The sequence below is a fragment of the Telopea speciosissima genome, chromosome 6, assembly GCF_018873765.1.
Source record: "Telopea speciosissima isolate NSW1024214 ecotype Mountain lineage chromosome 6, Tspe_v1, whole genome shotgun sequence".
In the NCBI taxonomy this organism is placed as follows: domain Eukaryota; kingdom Viridiplantae; phylum Streptophyta; class Magnoliopsida; order Proteales; family Proteaceae; genus Telopea; species Telopea speciosissima.
Window position 1 is genome coordinate 55,463,990 of NC_057921.1, and position 23,201 is coordinate 55,487,190.

General features: G+C 40.8%; 1 protein-coding gene across 2 annotated transcripts in view; it reads left to right on the forward strand.

Moving 5' to 3' along the window:
- The window catches only part of LOC122663896, a 217,148-nt gene extending 196,777 nt beyond the window's left edge, over nt 1-20,371 (forward strand). For both annotated transcript variants that reach the window (XM_043859564.1, XM_043859565.1), the window contains 2 exons: nt 11,590-11,746; nt 20,040-20,371. In XM_043859564.1, coding sequence (XP_043715499.1) covers nt 11,590-11,746; nt 20,040-20,201 — 319 coding nt within the window. In that variant the 3' untranslated portion in view covers nt 20,202-20,371. The remainder of the gene's footprint in view (nt 1-11,589; nt 11,747-20,039) is intronic.
- Nucleotides 20,372-23,201: the final 2,830 nt, after the last annotated feature.

The window sequence follows — 23,201 nt, forward strand, 5'->3', positions numbered from 1 at the left end:
TTTTCCTTGCAAAGAAGCAGTCCCAACAACCACCTATCTTCCCATCGAGGAGATCACCTCTCAAGTCTTTGATTTGGTTCCATCATGCATATCAGTTTCTGTTTTTGGAGATTTTTTCTTGAAGGAAGTGATGAACACGGCACCATATCAAGATTAACATTTGGAGTCGTTGCAACTGTGTAACTTTCTTTACTTATTGGTTGACAATGTAGCGGAGAAGACGAATGGAGACACGTTCCAATGGATCGACATTATCAATATGTATGATGATCCGTATTTGGCCGTTATTTTTTTCCTGTCTGTACTTCAATTTGTTCATGGTATACACATCGTCAACAAGCCATATTTTAGTGCCTCATTTCTTCAAGCCGTGAACATCTCAATTGCTATCGCCATCAAATCTGAAGTTGAGTTACAAAATTCTATTTTATTCAATTGGAGATATCACTATCACTAATAACTTTGTTTGGTTTCCATTTGATCCTCGTAGAAGGCGATCATATGAAGATGGTGACTTAAATTCGAGGTCGAATTATTCTAAACTAGGAGGGAATGATGCAGGCATAGAGGCAACCGTGGAGGACGTGGAAGTCCAGCTCAACCATCCAAAGATCCTTAGGAGATCTGAGAGAATAAGAGTAACATGGCTAATTAAATTCTGACTGCAATCAAGGATCCTAGCTTGGCTGATTTGGTATTGATTGCAATCAAGGATTGTGTTGGCAGAATCGTGAGTTAGAAAGAGAGAAGGAGAGAAAATAATAGCTTAGAATGTTGTTTCATTGATAGGTAAGCCCCTCTATTTATAATAGAGGGGAAATTACAAAGAGACTAAACTAGGCGATGTGGGACTAAAACCCTTATAGCCAGCATAAACTTAATAATATAAGAAGAATAAAACTACCCAAAAAGACCAGAATACCCCCACGGTATTCTGGATTACATATTCCTACACTCCCCCTCAAGCTGGATTATACAAATAAGTAAAGAAAGAAAATCCAGCTTGAACTAAAGAAAAAAAACTCCTAATAATGCTAACACTCCCCCTCAAGTTGGCGCATACAAGGTACTAATGCCCAACTTGAACAAAATGGAAAAAAACTAAGTTGTAGCAGAATCAAGCTTCAAGATGAATGCAGCTCCCAAATAAACCTTCAAGAATTTGAAAAAATAGATCTTCAAAACTTGGGCAGACTTGATCAGCAAACAGGGACTGGAATGTCTTCCAAAAAAGGCAGCTTTCACCAATCTTCTAGTGTTGTCCGGTGATGAATCTCTGAATGATAATCTTGAAGATAAGTAACTAGGATAGCGAGCAGATGAATTAAGTAGCAAAAAAGATCAAGCAACGGAAAAAATCAACCCAACTGTAGAACCTCATATAGGCAGGCAATAACTAAACATCTTCGATACTTTAATACTTCAATCTCCCCCTTACGGCAAACTCAACCCAATAACAAAGTAGATACCCAATGGCAATGGTGGAAACTCTGATCTTCTATATTTTGCACCAAGTGTTCCTGCAAGTTCTGCTTCTACAATGTCTGCAGGTGTATTGTACATAATCCCCCCCTCACGTGTAGTACACGTGGATCAAACAGAGATGATGTAAGAGATAGGGCAAAAACATAATATTCTAGAATTTTCCAAGAGGTGCTATGGGTAATGGAAAAGGAAGAAATGGCAAATTAGAGAATACCATTATCGTCCAAAGTGATTATGGGTATATGCCAAAGGTATGTTTTGGGAGGTGGTGAAGTGAAAAGAGCAGCGGGATAATGAACCATGGACAAAAACAATGCAACAAAGTAATCTTCAACCTTGTTCAATCGATCAAACTAATTCTAAAACACCAATCTCCAATGATCAGATCTGAATTATAAAAAAACAGGTCTGATTTTTAGAAGGGAAAGGCACTATTCTTCAAAAACTTGATCGATCTTCACACAAGGAAGAACCAGTGTGCAAAATTCCAAACTATAAACTCCCACATGCTAAATAGAATTGACGAAGATATCTGGACAGCAATGGATGTAAGAAGCTTCAACAAAAAACTTGGATCAGATCTGAATTAGTGAATAAGGCTAAGATCAAGCTCTCAAAGTAAGCTGGATATGAACCAAAAAAGCTTCACATAATTGAATAGGTTCGTAGTTGCAACCAATAACCTTGGAACACACTGTTGTAATCCCAAATAAGCTGATCTCCTGGGTAGTAGATTCGAGTCTTCAATAATGAAAGAAATTCGATCTCCAATAGTAGGATACTCAGTCTCAATAATAGGGCAGCAGTAGTCCACATAAAGGCAGCAGTAACATGTCAACCAGTCATGCTTACAGAAGCCAATCAATAGATTCAGCAAGGTAGGTAGTAAAGCTCAATAGAACCAGCAAATATAAGATAAATCACTCAGTAGATCCACTAGGTAGTTGAAGCAGCCAGCCATATAAGAACAAGGAAAATAGGTTGATAATTGGAAAAATAGAGCCATAAGAATGAACCTGAATATTTTCCAAAAATAACTGATGAATGATGCTGAAATATGGGTTGAATACTCTTCTGATATGTATAAGATTCTCCTCAAAATATGAGCTTGATAGGAAAACCCGTAACCCTAAAATCGATTGTTGTCAGGGTTTTAGAAAACCCTGAAATTGAGATCGATTTAGGGAAAGGGGGCTGTAATTGCTGGTGTAGACATGTGATAGATGCTGACCAAGGCTGCTAGAATGGAACCTCCAAGGTGAACAATCAATCTCCAGTAAGAGTGAGACCTAATCTTCAAAGGGGAGAGACTCCAAAAAATCGCAAGTAGAGCAGACAGCATTACAAAGACTACACCAGCATAAAGGACCTTCTTCAAGCCTTGAACGATGAAGGAGAGTTCTCTTTTAATGTTAGAACCACCTCCAAAGCACTCGAACAGCAGCAAACATCCCTAGCCCAAATCGATTTTTATCAGGGTTTTGGAAAACCCTGAAAAGAAGAGATCGATTGGGGTAGGGATCTTCAAAAAACTTGGATAGGTGCAATAAGTCCTTGAAGTGGGAGTAATCAGCCCTCCAAAAATTAGCAAAAACTGAAACCTGAAAATCAGGGTTTTTGGCAGGTAACCAAATTAGCAGGTTAAGGAATTTTTGTTGTAGAAACAAATCCAGCCATCAGAATGGGTCCAAATCTAGGTCGAGTAGGGCTTGTAGTAATAGGGAATCACCCCCAAAAGATCAGCTGCATCTGAAAAAGGAAACACCAAAATCAATTGGAGTCAGGGTTTTGAAAAACCCTGACAAGTTGAGATCGATTAGGGTATGGTGGCTGGAATTAATTAAAGTTTGGAGAAAAAGGAAATAGGGAATGAGGATAATGGAATAGGGTAGAAAGGGGCTGGAGAAGGGTGCATAGGGAGCTCCAATGGTGGAAGGTCAGCCTTCAATAGTAATAGGAAGTTGATCTCCAAAAAATTCTGGAAAATCCCAAATCGCAGGTATGGCTCCAGTAGATTTCGAACAGATTTTTTTTTTAATAAAAAAAGGTAGAAAGTGAGGGGGGCAGCAACTAAATCATTGATATGTTGTGTTTACCTCATTAGTGCTGCCCCTTTACAAGCATAGTACTATATCTCGCGATATATCGGTATCTCGGGCCTACCGAGATATCGCGAAATATGACCGAAATATTGCATTTTTTCGCAATATTTCGGGGTCCATCTCGGGGTATTTGGCCATATCTAGGCCTCGAAACTTCATGGACAGCCTTATTTAAGCTTAATAAACACATTTAAACCATAAAATTGTAAAAATGTGAATTCAAATTGGTGTTTTGGTCTGCACTGATTGACATACACGCACGAACCCTAATGTATAAATAGTTAAATACACATAGATTAGGCAGTTAATATTTAATAATAGTATTTAACTTCATCACATATCAAGTTAAAGCCAATACACATCGATGAGTGCCACGATTCTCATAAACTCCATAATATTCAATAACTCGCTTAAAGCCTTAAAGGCAATACACTAAGTGTCAAAGTTTGTAAGTCACAAGACTCGCAACTCGCAAGTCACAACTCACAAGTTCATAGATCAATGAAATCACAACTTAAGTTACAAATTACAAGCGCTAAACTCGCTAATAGTAGTTGCCGTGCCTCCCTGGATCAATCCCATTCATGCCTCGCCGGAGTCGACGTCCATCGCTTCTCTCTGCTTCAAGGACATATGTGGACCACGGTATAGAATCGGAGAAGAAACGAGTGTAGTCATCTACAAGTGTCACGTAAATGGAATCATCAACATACCGTAGGTAACCTATCCTAGGATATAAACTAGGGTTACCAATCGATCCAAATTGCGTGAAGAAGATGATCCACCGTGATATGATGTTGGCGCCCGGCAAGAGGCGATGGCATTGGCCGCATGTATGGCTGGTGAGGTTGGTAGCTAGGTCCGCTAGGGTATGCAAAGATGTTATCTACAAAAGATGATCCAAGATGTCCCTGGGATCGGAACCGTAGTCATAGTCCCCTACCCCACTAAATCGCCCATATGATGATGATCCATATCCATATCCATCGTAAGGTTGTGATGCACCATAATCCGATGCCAATGGAGTGGTATGTGCTAAAATTAAAATAATTATTTAAGAGCGAAAAATAAACCGACACCGCGGAACCGTAGATCGGCCATTGGTGTCTAATATATATTTAATTCATTACCATCTAAGTCGATTACCCTAATTATTTCCTATTTTAATTGTAGGAAAATGAATTTTTAAAACCAAAAAAAAAAAAAAAAAAATACATATAAAAAATTTCGACACCGTGAGGCTATAGATCGGCCTCCGGTGTCTAACATATATTAATATTATCACCATCCAACAAAATTTGTACATAGTCTTTTCAAAAAATAGTTTTAGAGGAATAGAATTTACCTTAAATAGTGGAAAAAGGCTTGGATGATGAGCTTAGATGACCCTCCGATGAGTTTACCGCGAAAATCCGACAACAATGTGCTTCAACAATGGCTAGAGTGTTGGATGAGAGCTTGAAGAGTGGAAGAATAGGCAAAAGGCTGAAATTCCTTAGCAAATGCAGCTCTCACGAAATATGGACCGAAATCTGCGAAATATTGTATTAAAGCCCCCTTCACGTGACACTTTAAGCCAAAATACCATATTTCGCCGATATCTCACGAGATATCGAGATATCGTCGATATCTCACGAGATATCGACGAAATATGGTATTTTTCATTTCGACCTGATTTCGCATCTCGGTAAGCTCGAGATATACTAAATTAAGCGATATTTCGGCGAAATATCGCGAGATTTTGAACCATGTTTACAAGGTTGAGAAGAAGAAAACAGAAGAAGGAGAAGCCGAGAAAGGGAGAAGAAGGGAGAAGTCGATTGAAGAGGAGTAGGGTTTTTTTTTCTCTTTTCTAACCTAGATCAGACTAGCTTTGATACCATGTTGGCAGAATCGTGGGTTAGAAAGAGAGAATGAGAGAAAATAATAGCTTAGAATGTTGTTTCATTGATAGGTAAGTCCCTCTGTTTATAATAGAGGGGAAATTACAAAGAGACTAAACTAGGCGATGTGGGACTAAAACCCACATAGCCGACAAAAACTTAATTATATAAGAAGAATAAACTACCCAAAAAGACCAGAATACCCCCCACAATATTCTGGATTACATATTCCAACAGATTGATTGGCTGATTTGGTATTGATTGCAATCAAGGCTTGATTGGCTGATTTGGTGTTGATTGCAATCAAGGCTTAATTGGCTGATTTGGTATTGATTGGAATCAAGGATTGATTGGCTGATTTGGTGTTGATTGCAATCAAGGCTTGATTGGCTGATTTGGTGTTGATTGCAATCAAGAATTGGTTGGCTGATTTACAGTTGATTGCCTTCTAATCTTATCCTTAATTAGTTTTTACTTAATATGCTACGTTTATTTAGCATGTTCTTATTTTAGTAAAACTCAATCTTAGGCTTAGGGATTGTGATTGGGCTTTGAGAATCCTATAAAAGGATCTACTTTAATAAGGATAGGCAGATTTTGAATAATATTGAATTTGACCTCCATTGGAGAGTTTCAGAGGAGCTTGTGAGTTCCAATCTTGTGAATGAGTGTTCTTCTTCCTCCTTGACCTTGCTTGATCCTACCCTTGGCACAAGGCTGCTCCCCCCCCCCCCCCCCGGAACAATTGAATCGGAATGAATAGATTAGTTTGGAAATCGCTTTGTGGCTGAGCTATCTTTGTTAGAGTTCATGTAGTAAGGGTATTATGGGTTCATTAAATAAGTTTGCTTTTTACCTCTCTAGGTATTCTTATGTTCATGTGGGGGTATTGATGTAATCTTACATGTTATTTCAAGTTAGAAAATATAGGGGAGAGAATTCATCCCCAAGTGTTTCTTGCGCCCAAGTATTTCAAGTGTTTCTTCTCTTTCCATCCTCTTTTCCCTCTTTATTTTCCTTCATTGCTTTGAATTTGGTATCAGAGCCAGGTCTGAGAGTCAACCAACATCTTGTCTCTTCATTTATCCATTGTGGTTCTTGGTTTGGAGCCCTAGAAGAGTAGAGGATTCCACTGAGGCTGATCATGTAAGAAGAATGGTTTGAGGTGTTCTCTTATGAACTAGAAGACTTGAAGCTACGAGGACAGATTGAGGAACAAGAAGAAAACTGGGGTTACTGCTAGTTGTGGTTCAGACCCTCTTTCTCTCTCATCAAACATTTGTTGGAGGTGGGATCTAGCCCATTGGAATCGCGCAGTGCTTTCTTTCAGGCCTCTAAGGCCCCACCAGTTTCTGGTTTGCTCATTGAAGGCTGTATATTTGAGGTAAACCATTGTCCCTTGCTGGTGAGTTATGCTATTTGGAATTTGTTAGTTGTAATAGGATGGACTCATACCTTAAATGTGCATTCGATTGAAGTTTTCTTAAGTTTTGTATACTCCTTATCTGGTATGGGTATCCAACCAACTTCCTGAGTGTGCTCTCACATAATGTCGGAGATCAGAGGACCAATAGAAGCCACGGTTGGTGATTCAAGTAGTGCTAATCCCAGTCTGATTGCCCTTGAAAATCCAAATACCCAGATATCCATTGTTAAGTTGGACAACACCAACTACCTGGTCTGGGTTCGCTCTTTGAAACTATCCCTGCGAAGTCGTGGGAAGTTGGGTACATCACAGGTGCTATTCGTGCTCCACACTGTAGTGATCCAGCATATCAGAAATGGGAAACGGAGAACTCAACTGTTATGACCTGGTTAATGTGGAAGGAAACAACCAAGGATATTTGGGATAGTGTTGCTAAAAATTTCGACCGAGTGGGTGACTCAGCTAAGATCTAACAACTCCTCCAGATTATCGCAATGAAACAGGGAGATAGGACTATCTCTGAGACCTATAATGCAGTTGTTGGTCTTTGGGAAGAGTATGACGATTATAGGGATCTCTAGCTGTCCAATCCTGATGATGAGGCAAAGGTTTGTATAAATTTTTAGGAGAGCAGAGTGTCTTGACTCTCCGTGGTGGGCTGAACCTGGAATATGAACCAATCCAGATGCAAATCTTGGGTAAGGCACCCCTTCCATCTTTGGATGAAGTATGTGGCTACTTACAAAGTGAAGATACTAGAAGGGTGGCCATGGAAACTGCCCCATTCCTTAAGTGATCTGCCCTTGCCTCTAGCTCACAGAGGAGTTGGCGTAGTGAAGGAAGAGGCCAAGGTCCAAACCGTGAAGATGACAAAGATAGACTCAGATGTGACCATTGTGGCAGACCTAGACACACCAGGGAAACCTGCTGGGATGTCCTCGTAGACCTGCACTTGTTAGTATGTGTGGTGACAGGAGAGGAGAAGCTAGAGCTAACACTGTGATTGCTGAACCCAAGCCCACAGGGCATCCTTTTGGACCACAGGTGGACAGCTACTCCCTCACAATGGATGATCTTCAAGTTTTTCGACGGGTTATGTCATAGTTGGGTGCATGGTACAAGGTTTCCATGAAATTTCGTGAAACCAACCAAAATATTTCGGTTTCGCAAGCTGTCAAAACGAAACAGCCTGCGATTTTTGGTATCGTTTTGGTCAAACTCTTTATATAAAATGCATTGTTTCGATCGAAATTTCATAGTTTCGATGAAATTTCGACCATTTTTTGAGTTTCTGTATTGTTTTCCGCTATTTTCAACTCTAAAGAGGGAAACTACCTAGAAAACCTCACTTTTTGTGATTTTTGACCAAATCACTCCCATATCTTTATAATGAACCGTGAATAATATTTGATAATTGTGAAATGGTTTCTAATTTTATGTTTATTCATTCCTAAAGCATATTTAAGTTGTTTTAATTGTAAATGTGTGTTATAGTACTAAATTTTGTGTATACAGCATCTAACAGCATACTGTGTACGCTACCAACCTATGGTCCAAAGCCAAACTACTACCATTTTGTATGTATTTGTTTTTACAATCTAAGGGTTCCACTATGTTTAAAGTGCCTAAAATATGATTTCCTAGAAGTTTTGGGAACTAATTTGGCCATTTGGGCCTCGAAACCATCAATTGAAACCAGCAACCAAAACCTTCAAGGTTTTAGCCGAAATTTCGCAATTTCGCAAACTCGAAACCAAGCTCAAAACCAAAACTTTGAACCTTTGTTGGGTGGTTTTCCTCCTACAGGATACAACAACCTTGTCAAAGTCTTTGACCTCAGCCTTGTCGGTTTCTACTTCTGCTACTTCCTACATGACTGGTATGTCTTAGTGCTATGACTCATATTCTATCTGCTCAGGTAGGGATAAGGTTAGAAATTTTTATGGTTCACTTTCCTCTATCTCTGGTAACTATAAGGTTAGTGTCAAGGTCACATAAGGGGATACATTGGATTAAGGACCTTAGACCCTTGAAATATTTCTTGGGAATTGAAGTGTCAAGGTCACATAAGGGGATAAATATTTGTCAGAGGAATTTTGTGTTGGATTTGTTGGAGGAGACCGGATTGTTGGGCTGTAGACCAGTAGACTCACCTAATCGATCAAATCATAAGTTAGGTGAAGACTATGGGCAACCTCTAATTGATGTCCCGAAGCTGATCTATCTTTCCTTGACTTGCCCTGATATTGCTTTCGTTGTTGGAGTAGTGAGCCAGTTTATACAAGCTCCTAAGTGTGGCATCAGAGCAGGGAGGTCAAGAGTTCAATTCCTTGGAAGTGCATTGGAAGAGTTTTCCAGACATTTCTTCCCCCTCGGTGCTGTGCGAAGGAAATATTGTGTGAGCTCCACGTACAAAGACCATGTGATCTTGGCCTACACGTGCGGGGGAGTGTTGATGTATACATTGACGCTTCCTTTCCCTAGTTTGAACTTTTAGGTGAAACGGTATTGAACAGGATGTTGTGTATCGCATACTCAGATATTTGAAGTCCAGCCTAGGAAAAGGGCTGTTGTACACTAGACACAACCGTTTGAGAATTGAAGGCTATGCTAATGCTGATTGGGTAGGATCTGTTACTGACAAAAGGTCTACATCAGGTTATTGCACATTTGTAGGTGGTAACCTGGTTACATGGAGAAGCAAAAAGCAGTTTGCTGTGCCTGGATCAAGTGCAGAGGCAGAATTTATAGTCATGACTCATGGAGTCTGCGAGCTTCTATAGTTGAAAAGGTTAGTTCAAGAATTAGGTTTTGATACTGAGGGTCTCATGCGGTTGTATTGTCACAAGAAGGCTCCTATAAGTATAACTCACAATCTTGTGCAACACGACCATACAAAGCACATTTAAGTTGATCGGCGTTTCATTTAAAAAATAAAAGGATTCTGGCTACATCTGCACCCCTTTTTTGAATGTAGGAGAGCATTTGGATGATATCTTCAACAAAGGGATTAACTCTCTCCAGTTCAGTTGAGGGGGAGTGTTAGAGTTCATGTAGCAAGGGTATTATGGGTCCTTTGTTAAATAAGCTTGCTTTTTACATCTCAAGGTATTCTTATGTTAGTGTGGAGGTATTGAAGTAATCTTATATGTTATTTCAAGTTAGTAAATATAAGGGAGAGAATCAATTTCTCTCCCCAAGCGTTTCTTACGCATAGTTTTCTTCTCCTTCCTCTCTCTCTTTCCATCCTCTTTTCTCACTTGTTATTTTTCCTTCATTACTTTGAACTCTCTTCTCCCCCTCACGTTATACTTTCTCTCTCCTCTCCCAAAATATGAAACAGTTATTCTCTCTCCATACGATCTGTTCCCATACCCCTATTCGTATCTGCTTTATTTTCTCTTCTCAATTACAGGTCAGTATAATAATCTTTTTGAATCCTGTGCAACTCTAATTCTCTCTTTCCTTTTAATTCTGTTTGCTATAATTTCTTAACTTCAAATCTGTATTTTATTGCATGGTCAGTTATAGAATTGACTCTTCAATTCTGGTTATTCAGCTACAGCAGTGATTCATCATTAACTCCTGCTATTACTTCCATCAATCTACTGTGTTAGCTCTTAAGAATAGTTAAGATTCAAATCAGTTTTGATTTCAAAACCCAGATCAAATTTCAAGAATCATTGTGCTATTTGACTTCTTTAAACCTGAGATTCTAAGACCGAATATTTTAATAATAGAGCTGAGTACAGTTCACTGCTGGTTCATTACTTTAGATCACTAATTAAATTCTATTTAAGGCTCCAACTTCTGCCCATCGATTTCTGTTCTCAGTCTAGGATTTCAGTTTTCTAATCATAGTAGGAAACCTCCATAACTTAAAATCTGACCTTTGGATTTCATTCCAATTTGGTTAAGTTCACTCTGACAACTAGACCACTTGACCTGAAATTTGACTAGATTAAATTTTCTGACCATCTGATATTTAAATTCTCATAATTCTGGTTTGTTCCTTTTATCCTATTATTCTGGAATTTTCTGTTGGTTTCTTAATCCTAGCCTTTAGGTGTTCTAGAATCCAATATTCTTTGGTATCAGAGCCGAAATCCTTTATTTTCGACGACGATCGGTAGTGATTTTCATTAATTTGTAACTTCTACATGTGGATACTATCCAAAACACTCTTTCTACTGAAGAGGAAAATTTTTTAGATAAAATCCTTGAAAAGCACTTGTTCACTTTCCTATTTGTAGTTACCAAACCAAAGATCAAAGTCAGTGCAGAGACTGAGAGTAGGTCAAGTCTAGTCTATCCATTTAAACTATATAATAAATAGCAATTCCAACTTAGTCAAGTATGCGTGCTCTCTCTCTCTCTCACACACACATTAAAAGTATGATATCATTTTTGGAAACACTGAATTTGAAGTGGCAATTATGATTCCATAGATTTGTTGATTGGGGTGCAGTTTACCTACCAATTTGGTCTTTGTGCTTGACTTTCAAATGATTGCAGAATGTTAAGCAAATTACTTTCCTTCACTTGATGGAAGCTACGTCTACATCTTGTATCTACCTTTGATATTCTGTTAGTTTGTCCAATGTAGTGAAACGTTTGATGATCTTTGATATTTGGCTTTGTGGGTTAGCAATTTATTACATTATTCATTCATAGGTGCTTTTCTGTTTGATAGTGTGACAGCTGAGAAGTGGGTCCCCATCATAGAGGTACCTGTAAGCAGCATGAAAATTTTCTTAGAAAAAAAGAAGCGAGAGGGTTTCTCAATCCTGGGTCTGGAGCAGACTGCAAATAGTATCCCTCTTGACCAGTACCAGTTTCCCAAGAAGATGGTATGTTGTAGTACATTAATAGGATTTTTGCGTTGCTTATTGTTTATACAATAGGTAGTCTTATTTACGCTCAAGGTTTATATCTAAGGAGTTACAAATTTTTGGAATATTCCCTGATAACCCATCTTTAAATTGGCTTAGAATAAAAATAATAATTTACAAAAATAATTATTTAAGGTTGCTTAAAGGGAAGGGCTTTGTATATGATTCAAGTTAGTTTCTCATTAACTTAGACATGTGAACTGCGCAGAAAGTTGGTACTAGAAATGTTAGAAAAAGTGAACGAAAAGAGTAAATAAGAAGTGAAAAAGACACAAAGGTTAAAGAAAAATAATTCTTATGCAATTTTACTTCACTTTCATTACTGTTCTTGGTGGATCTCCTATGGGTTTTGCGCTTAGCTCTTACTGTGACAATGGTCTTGTTGGTCCCTGTTTGTGGCTGGTTGGCTACTGAGGTTATAAGCTACTTAACTTTATCCATCTTGTAATGGGTTGAAATATGAAAATGGCACCAAAACCTATGTAAAAGCTTTGGGTTCAAGTAACATTGACCACCATGATAAGCATCCAACCTGCTTGTTTTTTTTTTTTTTTGGGTGAATAAAAGAATTCATTACCAAGGAAAGAAAGAAAAACAAGGGCCCCCAAGGGGGGAAAACAACAGCCCACGGCTAGACAAAGCTATCAGCTAGAGGCTGCTGAAGCAGAAAAAGAAACATTTGGGACACCCCAGGAGACAACAATAAGCCTGTTCCTTGGGGTGTCAGCACAAAAAGAGGGGGGAGCTGACAACAATTTGGAGGAAATTTCGAAGGAAATGGAATCCCAAATCTGATGGAAAGACCGAGAATTGGAGGTCCATTTCCTGATATTTCGCTCCATCCATATATGGTTGATGGCAGCACAAAAAGCCAACTTCCCAACAGTGTCACATATAGAGGTGCCTCCAAGGGTCATATCTACCCAAATCCATTCTCTTGAGAAAGGCAGGATTCTTCTTTGGGCCGGCCAACACTTAGAAAGGATACCCTTCCAGATGGCTTTAGAGGTCGGGCATTCAAAGAACAGATGATCGGAGTCTTCAATGTTGTCCCAGCAGAGGCAGCAAGCACTGGACACTTGGATGTGACGCCTGAGCAGGAAAGCTTGAGTAGGAAGACAGTTGGTGAAGACTCTCCAAGTCGTGAAACAATGCCTAGGGATGTGATGCTTGAACCAGAGAAGCTTCCTCCGACCAGCCACCAAGCTTTTGAAGCGGATAAGGTTCCAAGCAGCCTTGGAAGAGAATTTCCTAGAGCCATCTGCTGTCCAGAGGACACAATCGCCCCTAGAAGGCAGCCTTCTTTGGATGGTCTGAAGATCATTCCAAAGGAGAGACAGAGGCTGAGAAGAGGTAGGGGGAGGGGCCCAATCATTGTGATGAAGGATGTCCTCAACCAGAGCCATCCTTTGAAGACCTGAGGTATAGATCGTCCTTGGAGTGACAAGGTGCAAAAGAATTCCTTTAGGGTGCCAGTGATCTAACCAAAGGGAAGTGGAGAGGCCATCTCCAATGTGAGATTGGATGAATGGGAGCACAATGTGGCGGTATTCCAGGATCTTGCGCCAGACCCAGGAAGCATCAGAGGAGCCAGAAGCAGTCCAAATGGAATCATGCCAAAGAGGGCCCGAATAAACTCAATCAACCCAAATGCTTTTCTGTTTTGAAGCTAACTTCCAGATCAGCTTGATAATCCTAGCCTTGTTGACTTCTTTAATTCTTCTAATGCCCAGACCTCCCTCCTTTTTTGGGAGACACACAGAAGCCCAAGAAGTGGGGTGGAGGAATCTGGAAGATTCAGCTCCCTTCCAAAGAAAAGAAGCCAGCAGAGATTCCAAGGTCTTTATAGTAGCTTGTGGCAGCCCATAGATTCCGGTCCAATAGATATAAGAAGCCTCCAAGACAGATCTGATAAGGACCAGCCTACCTGCATAAGATAAAAGCTTTCCTTTCCACAACTGCAATCTTTTCCTCATGAGATCCAACATGGGGGGTACAATGATGGGTAGTGAGCCTAGCCGGAATCAAAGGAAGGCCCAAGTACTTGACAGGCAGGTGCCCCTCTTGGAAGCCAGAATTGACAAGGAAATCCCCTTTGAGCTGCTCCGAAATACCCGCAAAGAAGATAAGGGACTTGGAGGGGTTGATGCGTAGACCTGAAAGCTCATGGAAATGCTGCAGGCAGAGCAAGATGCAGTCAAGGGAGGCAATGGAAGCCTTAGAGAATATCATCAAGTCATCAGCAAAAGCAAGATGAGTAAGCTTCAAAGCTTTGCACTTGGGCATAGGAATAATGAGCTGCTGATCAGTACAGGTCTGCAATTCCCTAGAGAGGACTTCCAAAGCCAAAGTGAAAAGGTAGGGGGAGAGAGGACATCCTTGCCGAACCCCCACAGAGGCTCCAAAGTACCCCGCAAGGCTGCCATTGATAAGAACAGAGAACTTTGGGGAGGAAATGCAACAGCTAATCCAGTGAACAAAAGGCATAGGGAACCCCATCTTGAGCATGACTTGGGAGATATAATCCCATCTCAAAGAATCAAAAGCCTTATGGATGTCTATCTTCACAAGGATAGCCGGGGCATGATTCTTCCTCTCAAAACCTCTAACAATGTCATTGCAGAGCAAAATGTTGTCAGTGATGTTCCTCCCTGGAATGAAAGCTGATTGGTTGTCACTGACCAACAAATCCACAACAGTCTTGAGTCTTCTGGCTAAAATCTTAGCAATAAATTTGTAGAGGATATTGCATAAGGCTATGGGCCTGAAGTCATTCATGGCTGAAGCACCCTCCTTGTTAGGGATAAGGCAAAGGAAAGTATGGTTGACTCCTTTGATCTGGCTGGGGTTGAAGAAGAAGCTTTCAATGGCAGCAACTAGGTCCACTTTGATGATGTCCTAGGTAGCAAGGAAGAACCCCATGCTGAACCCATCAGGCCCAGGAGCACCTGACACTTTGAGAGAATGAGCAGCTTTCAAAATCTCATCTTCTTTGGGGATAGAACTCAGAGCATCTATGTGGCTGGCAGGCAGGAACTTGTTGAGCAGGTGGTTTTGAAGAGGAGCATTTCCCATCAAAGGGGCATTGAAGATGCCAGTAAAGTGCTGAACAGCCAGATCCTTTATGTCCTTTACAGTAGTAACAGTAGTACCATCAATGGAAGTGAGCTGAGTGATGGAGCTAGCATTGACATTGGCCTTGACTGATCGGTGGAAATAAGCTGAATTTGAATCCCCCAAATCAAGCCATTTAATTCTTGATTTCTGCTTAGGAAGCTCTCTTCCTGGGAGAGCAAGGAGGAAAATTCAGTAGAAATGTCCTTCTCGGTCTCAGCAAGGGAAATATTGTGCAAATCTGCCTGCAGCTGGAACTGAACATTGGCAAGCCTTTCTTTACAATCAGTGACTTGAAGAGATATATCACCAAAGGTGTTCCTATTCCAAAGCTTGAGAGCTTCCTTAACATTGCGAAGCTTACGGGAGAAGGCAATAAGGGAAGAGGAAAAAGCACGCACAGGTTTGGACCAAGCCTCCAAAACTGTTGGTAAGAAGGAGGTATGTGCTGACCACATGTCAAAGTACTTGAAAGGCTTGGGCCCGAAGGAGATGTAAGGCTGTATGGCAAGGTTTATGGGGGAATGGTCTGAAATGTCTGGGTTATCAAAAGTTGCTTGGGAGGAGGGGAAGGATGAAAGCCAAGCTTCATTGACTAAAACTCTATCCAGCTTGCAACTGATACGGTGGCTACCAGTTCTTTTATTGCTCCAAGTAAGAGGAAAGCCTGTCCAGCGAAGGTCATTAACCCCAATGTCATCAATCCAAGCATTAAAATTGTCCATTGCCTCCAAATCAAGGTGGTTACCCCCCTGTTTTTCAGAGCTGAAACGGATGACATTAAAGTCACCTCCAAGACCCCAAGGAAGATCACCAATGCTGCCAGCAATGACCCGCAAATCATCCTAGAGAAGGGACCTTTGGATGGAACAGTTGAGGGCATAGATGGCCGAGAGAAGGAAGGAAGAGTGGCCCAGAGGATCAGAGAAGCTAAGGTGGATGAATTGCGAGGAAGAGGAAGGAGGGAGATGGATATTTTTTTAGGATCCCAGATAACCCAGATACAGCCATTCGGATGGGAGGAATAATTGGAAAGGAGAGACCAACCTGGAGCGATGGAAGAGAGAATTTTAGCAGAGCAATGCTTTTTTATGTGAGTTTCAAGGAGACAGCAGAAGAAAGGGCGAGAGGAACGAATCCTTACACGAACAGAGGCTTGCTTCGAGGCAAAGTTGAGGCCTCGGGTATTCCAAATAAGGCCTTGGATCATTGAGGAAGAGGGAGGAGGGGCAGAGGGGACTCCAAGAGTCTAGCCATAACAGATCGAGATTTGGTAGCACTGCGGTACCTTCGCTTGTAGGAGCAATGGCAAGAAAACAAGCCGGAAGGGCAATTTTGCTGAGTAGCAGGGGTTACGGGTGAAGGAGAATAAGAATCTGGGTTAAGGGGTAAGGATGGGTTGGGCAAAATACCCGACCCGATAACAGAATGGGTTAAGAGATGGGGTAATGTTCTGGCTGGCCCAAGAACCGAAGAGGCCAAGGAAATATGGGTCAAGGCAGGAGGGGCTACTTTTGAAATACCCTCAACAGCAGTGGAACCCAGAGAAGACGAAGGCAAGAACCCTAACGTGGCACTTATCTCTAAAAGGCCTTGGATGGACGAGGCCTGAGAAATCAACGCAGAAGTAGAGGGAGGCAGATGGAGACTTCCCAAGGGGAGCAGCGAGGGCAGAGCTTCAATCGCGGTGGAAGAGTCAGCGAGAGAGCTAGAAAAGGGGGGGTCTGCTGCTGGGGTTTCCGACATCCTGGATCTGCTGCGAGGGAGAACATCAAAAGAGATCTTTTCGGGGCAATCAAGGGTCTCAGAGTCGTCATCGTCAACCAAAAGGCTGAATCTGTTCTGAGTCAGAGCAGCCTGCTGGGAACCCCCGATAGGCTCAATTCTGCCAATTGCCTGCGTCGCCGGAGCTTTCGAGTTCCGGTGGTTGGATCTGTATCTTCTTCTACCCTGAGATCTTTGACGGTGGTGGAGAGAGCTTTGATGAGGAGGAAGCATCTCGCCAGCAATCATTGACGAAGGCTGAACATCTGTAGACGATGAAGCGCCGAAACAGAGGGCTCGATCGAGGACTGAGCATTGGGGAGGCTTCCAATCGTAATCGATTTCTTGCTCGAAGGAGTAGTCGTCGCCTTCACTGACCTTGATGAAGGAGGGGAGCAAATCTTGCGCTGAGACTTCCACACAGAGCCTTGCATAAGCCAGGCGGTCTTTGCGCCTGGTCCTAACATCTGAGAATAAAGGTTTACCCAAGACAGATCCCAGAGAGCTGAGTCCATCGGTGCACCAGTAAAGTAGGGACAGACCAGGCAAGGTAATCCAAAGGGAGATCGAAGTAAGGTCCAGTCGCCGGAGTTGCAGATGGGGATGCCATTGCCGGAGAAATATTGGTTTCTTACCAATCAGCCAGGGACCCCCTTCTAAGGCTCGAAGCTTGTCAGATGCAGAGGAAAACTTGAACAGGACAACCCATTGTCCAGCAGAGAAACATCCAGGGATCCTTGAGGTCTCCACTGCTTGGAGAGAGAAGCTTTGACAATTTGGAATGGTGGTCGCGAGCCAAGGAAATTACCTACCAGGCTATTTTCCCAAAGCTTGACTTTGAACTCCAGAACAGCGTCAGGGCAAACAGCTACCTTGGTCGAGCCATCCATGGCAGGAGGGACAAAATGGAGAGGAAGGCCATCGGATGAAGGAGCAGAGCCATCGTTGAGGATAGAGGCCCAAGTAGTAGCAGAGGGGAGCTGGTGGCAGGGGAGATGGGGTCAGGTGAGGGAGGAGAAGAAGAAGCAGGGTTGGGAGAGGGAAACGACATCTCAGAAAGAGATGCAGCCAGAAGCACGGCCAATCAGACCAGTCAGGAGGGCCGACGGGGGAACAGGGTGACCATGATCATCGACCGATTTTTTTTCCAGTTTCAGTCCTGCTGCAACTTCAAGCCTGTGGAACTTCAAAATGCAAGATTTAAAGTTAAGGTGGTGTTGTTTCACAAAAGGATTTTTATCCAACCTGTTTGTTGGTGACCTTGAAAATGTCAATCCATGTCCAGTAAAAAGGGGGGGGGATTGGGATCAAGTGGGGTCAAGAATTGCCAACCCAACAAATCACAATTTATTTGCACTATGTGTTTTAGGCATCTATTTCTGGGTTAAGTTATCTTCTTCTTCATCTTTCTGAGTAACTACTCTATGACCCAATGATAGAATATCTAGAATTTACGTAATTCCCCTTGGCCCTCCTCCAATAATGGATTAGGGTTCCAAGGAATAGGCCAAGTAATTGAACAGCTGACACAACCTCAGATTGGAATTTAACCAATCCTAGCCTAACCTGTGAGCTACAATACTAAATCAAAAATCAGTGGAGCTTAAAAATAAGCTCAATAAGATTCACCTCACCTCATAGAGGGTGGGTCTGGGTGGAACCTAACCAATCTACACACAACTCCTCAGCCTTATCCCAATTAAATGGGGTTGGCTACATGGATCCTTTCCCTCTAATCAGCTCTATTTGTGGTCATACTTTATACAAGGCCTAAGCTATGTATGCCTTTCATCACCACTTCTCCTAGGGTCATTTTTGGTCTGCCCCTGGCTCTTTTAGTTACTTCAGTCTAAATATAATTACTCCTCCATATTGGAGCATCCAAAGGCCTCCGTTGAACATGGCCGTGCCAACTCAAACGACTTTCTTGTAGCTTATCATGTATTGGAGCTACTCCCAAATCAGCTCTAATATGATCATTCCTTACTTTATCCTTCCTAGTTTTGCTACACATCCATCTCAACATCCTCATCTCTGCTACACAGTTTATCTACATGATGCTTCTTAACTACCTAACATTCCACACCATCCATCATAGCCGGCTCTGTGAAACATCATCCTCTATATCACCTTCTTTATTTTTTACTAAACCCAGATACCTAAAATAATCTCTTTGTGGAATCTTCGTCTCATCAATTTTTACCATCTCATTATCTGTTCTTGTGTAATTAAAGTTACACAGCATATACTCCGTCTTCTTTCTACTTATCTTAAAACCTTTTAATTCCAAGGTTGATCTCCATAACTCCAACTTGGCATTATTCCCTGCTTGTCTCATGGCTCATCCACCAAAACAGTATCATCAGCAAAAAGCATACACCAAGGAACCTCATCTTGAATGTTTCTGGTTAAATCATCCATGATAAGTGCAAACAAATAAGGGCTTAAAGCTGATCCTTGATATAACACAATTGTAATTGGGTATTCACTACTTTGACCTCCCACGGTTCTCACACTAGTCACCACCTCATCATACATATCTTTAATTATTTTCACAAATTTACTCAGACAGCCTTCTCCTCTCTACTACATGTTAAATTAACTCTCTAGGGAGTAGGGACTCAATCATAGGCTTTTTCTAGGTCAATAAAGACCATATGGAGATCCTTCTTGCAAACTCTAGATCCATTTCATGAGCCTCTTGAGTAAGTATATAGCTTCTTGTGGATCTACCTGGCATAAAACCAAATTAGTTTTTCAATATGTTAGCTTCTCTTCTCAGGTGGGCTTCAATTACTCTCTCCCATAATTTCATAGTATGGCTCAATAGTTTTATGCCTCTATAGTTATTGCAGCTCTGAATATCACTTTTATTTTTGTAAATTGGAACCACAATGTTTCTCCTCCATTCATCTGTCCCTTTTCCTTGTGCTCATAATTTTATTAAACAACTTGGTGAGCCAAGATAAACCACAAATTCCTAAGCTCTTCTACATTTCTTTTGGGACTTCATCCAAATCAAGGAAAATGCCAGCAGTCCACATACTCTTTATCCAAATGACTTACCAGCAATCCACGTACTGCTCCCTGTAAAATATATTGGATTACATTTTTTATAACTTGTGACCAGAAGATATGTTGTAACAGGATGTGAAGTGACTGTCAGTCATAATGGAAGTGGTTCATAGTATTTTGTGAATAGCATGAAGGATAATTTTTCATCTCACTTCAGTTTGCAAGAGAGTAGTCTCACTTCATTGTTTTTTTTTCCCAGCCCTGGGGATGTATTTACCTTTTGCTGGAATTGATTCAGAAATTTCTGTGTTTGATCAGTCATTGGAAGTTTTACTTAACCCCATGCATCTTTTTGCAGGTTCTTGTTCTGGGGCGTGAAAAGGAAGGCATTCCCGTAGATATAATCCATGTTCTAGATGCTTGTATTGAGATTCCTCAGTTGGGAGTTGTTAGATCGTTGAATGTTCATGTCAGCGGTGCCATTGCTCTCTGGGAGTATACTCGTCAGCATAGATCCTGATAATCCTGATCTCATGGTTGAGATTATATTCCAACTTTGGAGCATGATTAAGCTTTCCATCTAATTTTTTGCTGTAATTTTTCATTTGTAACAAAATCTAAAGCTGCATGGCCTTGTATCAAAACTGACAATTTTCCATGATTGATGAGAATTCATTAATTGTATGTAATTCATTTATTTTTGTACCTTTGAATCAAGTTTCTACCTTTGAATTGGTCTGAAGCAATGCTCAAGAACCCTAGAATCGGTCCTCAGATCCAAAAATAGGTTTTTTTTTTCAAGGTTTTTAGGTGTGAATTCTGTCATGTCAGATCACAGCCAATTTGATCCGAACCGGCGGATTTACCGATCTGATTCTTGATTCTTAAAACCTTGATCATCAGGCCAAGAAACGCTTCATAATTGGATTATAACTCTTGACTGGTCCCTCCCTAAGCTGACCGGTCCCTAAGGAACCGGTGCATCCCAAACTGAGAAGGCGATTCGTGACTCGTGAGTCGTGACGGATGAGTTAATGGTTTTAACTGCAATCTAAGCACCGGTTCGAAAATCTGGATCTATCCGTAAATAAAGGGGTGGAGAGACATTAATTAATGGGTACAAGACCGTAGTTGTTTGTCCGTATGAGTGCGACCTGCAACATGCAACGCAACGCCATTGATGAGACTTATATTGAGTGTCTGAATCGAACAAATCGTTAGATTTATGATTTACGAATCTCAAAGAGCAACGATTTTGCTTTAGATTCACGCACTAACTCGCCATATGTCTCATCTCCACATTAATATTTCTGGTTTTGGTTTAGGTTTATCCTTCCTTTTTTTTTTCGGTATTTTATTATAAATCTCTGCAGAATTCTGATTTTTTTTCCCTGTTTTATTTTCCCGTTAAAACTTTAGAGTTCTTTTATATGTATATGTCTAATCAAAATCAGTAACATACAACTTGCACCTTGGTTTTAATGCACGGTATTGGAATGGGTATCGATAACCTACAAAACTGATACGATATTGTAGGCTTGGATAGGCTGTAATGCACAATTTTGCCCGTTATTCTTCTTTAAAAATGAGTTTTTGGATACTTTTACCTCTTGTTTGTACAGTGCTACCAATATGGTATCGATGAGTAGCAAAACTGGTACAGTTGATATGATACCAATACCTCAAACCATGGCCTACAGAGAAACTCACCGGATTGTTTTCTGTATATTGGAAAAATAAACTGTATGGCACCTTTTTCTCTCATGCCCTCTCTCTAAAAGGATTTGGGCGACAGGTATTTTAGGACTGGAATTGGAGTACCTTCAAGTTCCATCTTGATCTTTTCAAAAAATTACAGTTCACCAAAGATGCATTTTCACAGGATCGGTATTTTTTACTTTCGGTTTTTTCTATCACCTGTTATTTTATATGGACTGCAAGGGAACAATGTTCTTTCTCACAGCACCCCCCCCCCCCCCCAAACACCCTTATGTCATTCTCCATAATGTAACCAGTGGATTAGATCTAGGTCTTCTCTCCTTCCCCCCACCACAAGACACATTGAAGGACCCAAAGCCTACTCTGACCAGATCACAGTAACTTGAACTTGCCTACCCCAATTCTTTAACCCTTATATGTGATAGGAGTTTCTCCAAGGAAACAGGAGAAGAAGGATGGTGTTTTGTGATGATTTATCAAAAAAAATCTTTATTATTGCATCTGCGGACTTTGGCTTTGCAGGGAATGCTCAAGAGGTCGAAGCAAAAGGATTGATCCAAGGACTACAGCATATAGGGGCAATGGAATACGATTCTCTCGACATCTAGATTGATTGCATGGATCTGGTGGGCAAAATTTGGCTGCTGCCCGGGTTGTAGCCATTCCCAATCATAGGCGTTGGTTTGGAATCCTAAAGGGTATTTTGAAAAATACTAAAACCTAAGAGAGTATTTGTGAACCCAAAGGGGAAGGGGATTATTCCAAGTTTGCACCTACAATTGGGAGCAGCAGCAACATAACTGCAACCCGGGTTGCAACCAAATTTTTTCCGGATCTGATGACCTGACGAACTCAAAAGACATATAACTGGTTATGAGAGTTTTTTTTTTTTTTTTTTTTTTTTTTTTTTTTTTTGGGATGAAACCAAGAAAAACTATATTACAAAGAAGGAGGTGTACAAGCATTTTTTGCCAGATTTTTGGCCATAGTCATACAGAACCCATTAGTGATAAGTCTAAACTGTACATCAAGCGTTGAGTTTGCTATATATAGATAACTATCAAACAAAAACCATGGCCATAGACATTTGGTTGGAGATGGAAGAGATTGAGTGATACATGGATTATCACACCAAATTTCTTTTATCTTCAACCCAATGGAGGCAGCATGGGTCAAACCTTGAAGGATCGCAAAAATGTAATGTTTTTGTTCCATCGTTAGCAATAATGACCGAGCATCAAAAAACCTAAATTGTCCCTGAATCAAGATGAGAAAGGCCTAGCCAGTCAAAGTTAGTCCAGAGGAACTGAAACCTACACAAATTAAAATAGAATTACTATTTTATGGGACATTAAAACTCATATGTTGTCTATGTTTAAGAATGTTTGTATTTCTATCGCTCATGATCTTGCTAATAATGGTAAGCAAAAAAGACTTTATCATCTGTGATGTAACTTCTTTTCTCTTTAATAAAGTATAATAACAGAATTCGTTAGATTTTAATTTCTTCAAAAGGTAAAGGATGTTGCATGAAAACTGCACACCACCATTAACTTTATAAAAAGTGGTAAACAGCTATTGCACGAAACCACACCATTAAAATTATTAGACGAGCTTTACCAGTACGTCTTCCACGTTCATCTTTTCCTCATAAGAAGAATATTGGTTAGATTGTTTCTTAAGACTATAGTTATAAGGCGGGAAGGCGACTATGGTGTTTTAAAGGGTAAAAAATCAAGGCGACACCGTTATAGACGTAAAGTGCCCGCCATGGCACCCAAGGCATCCAAGGCGACCAAGG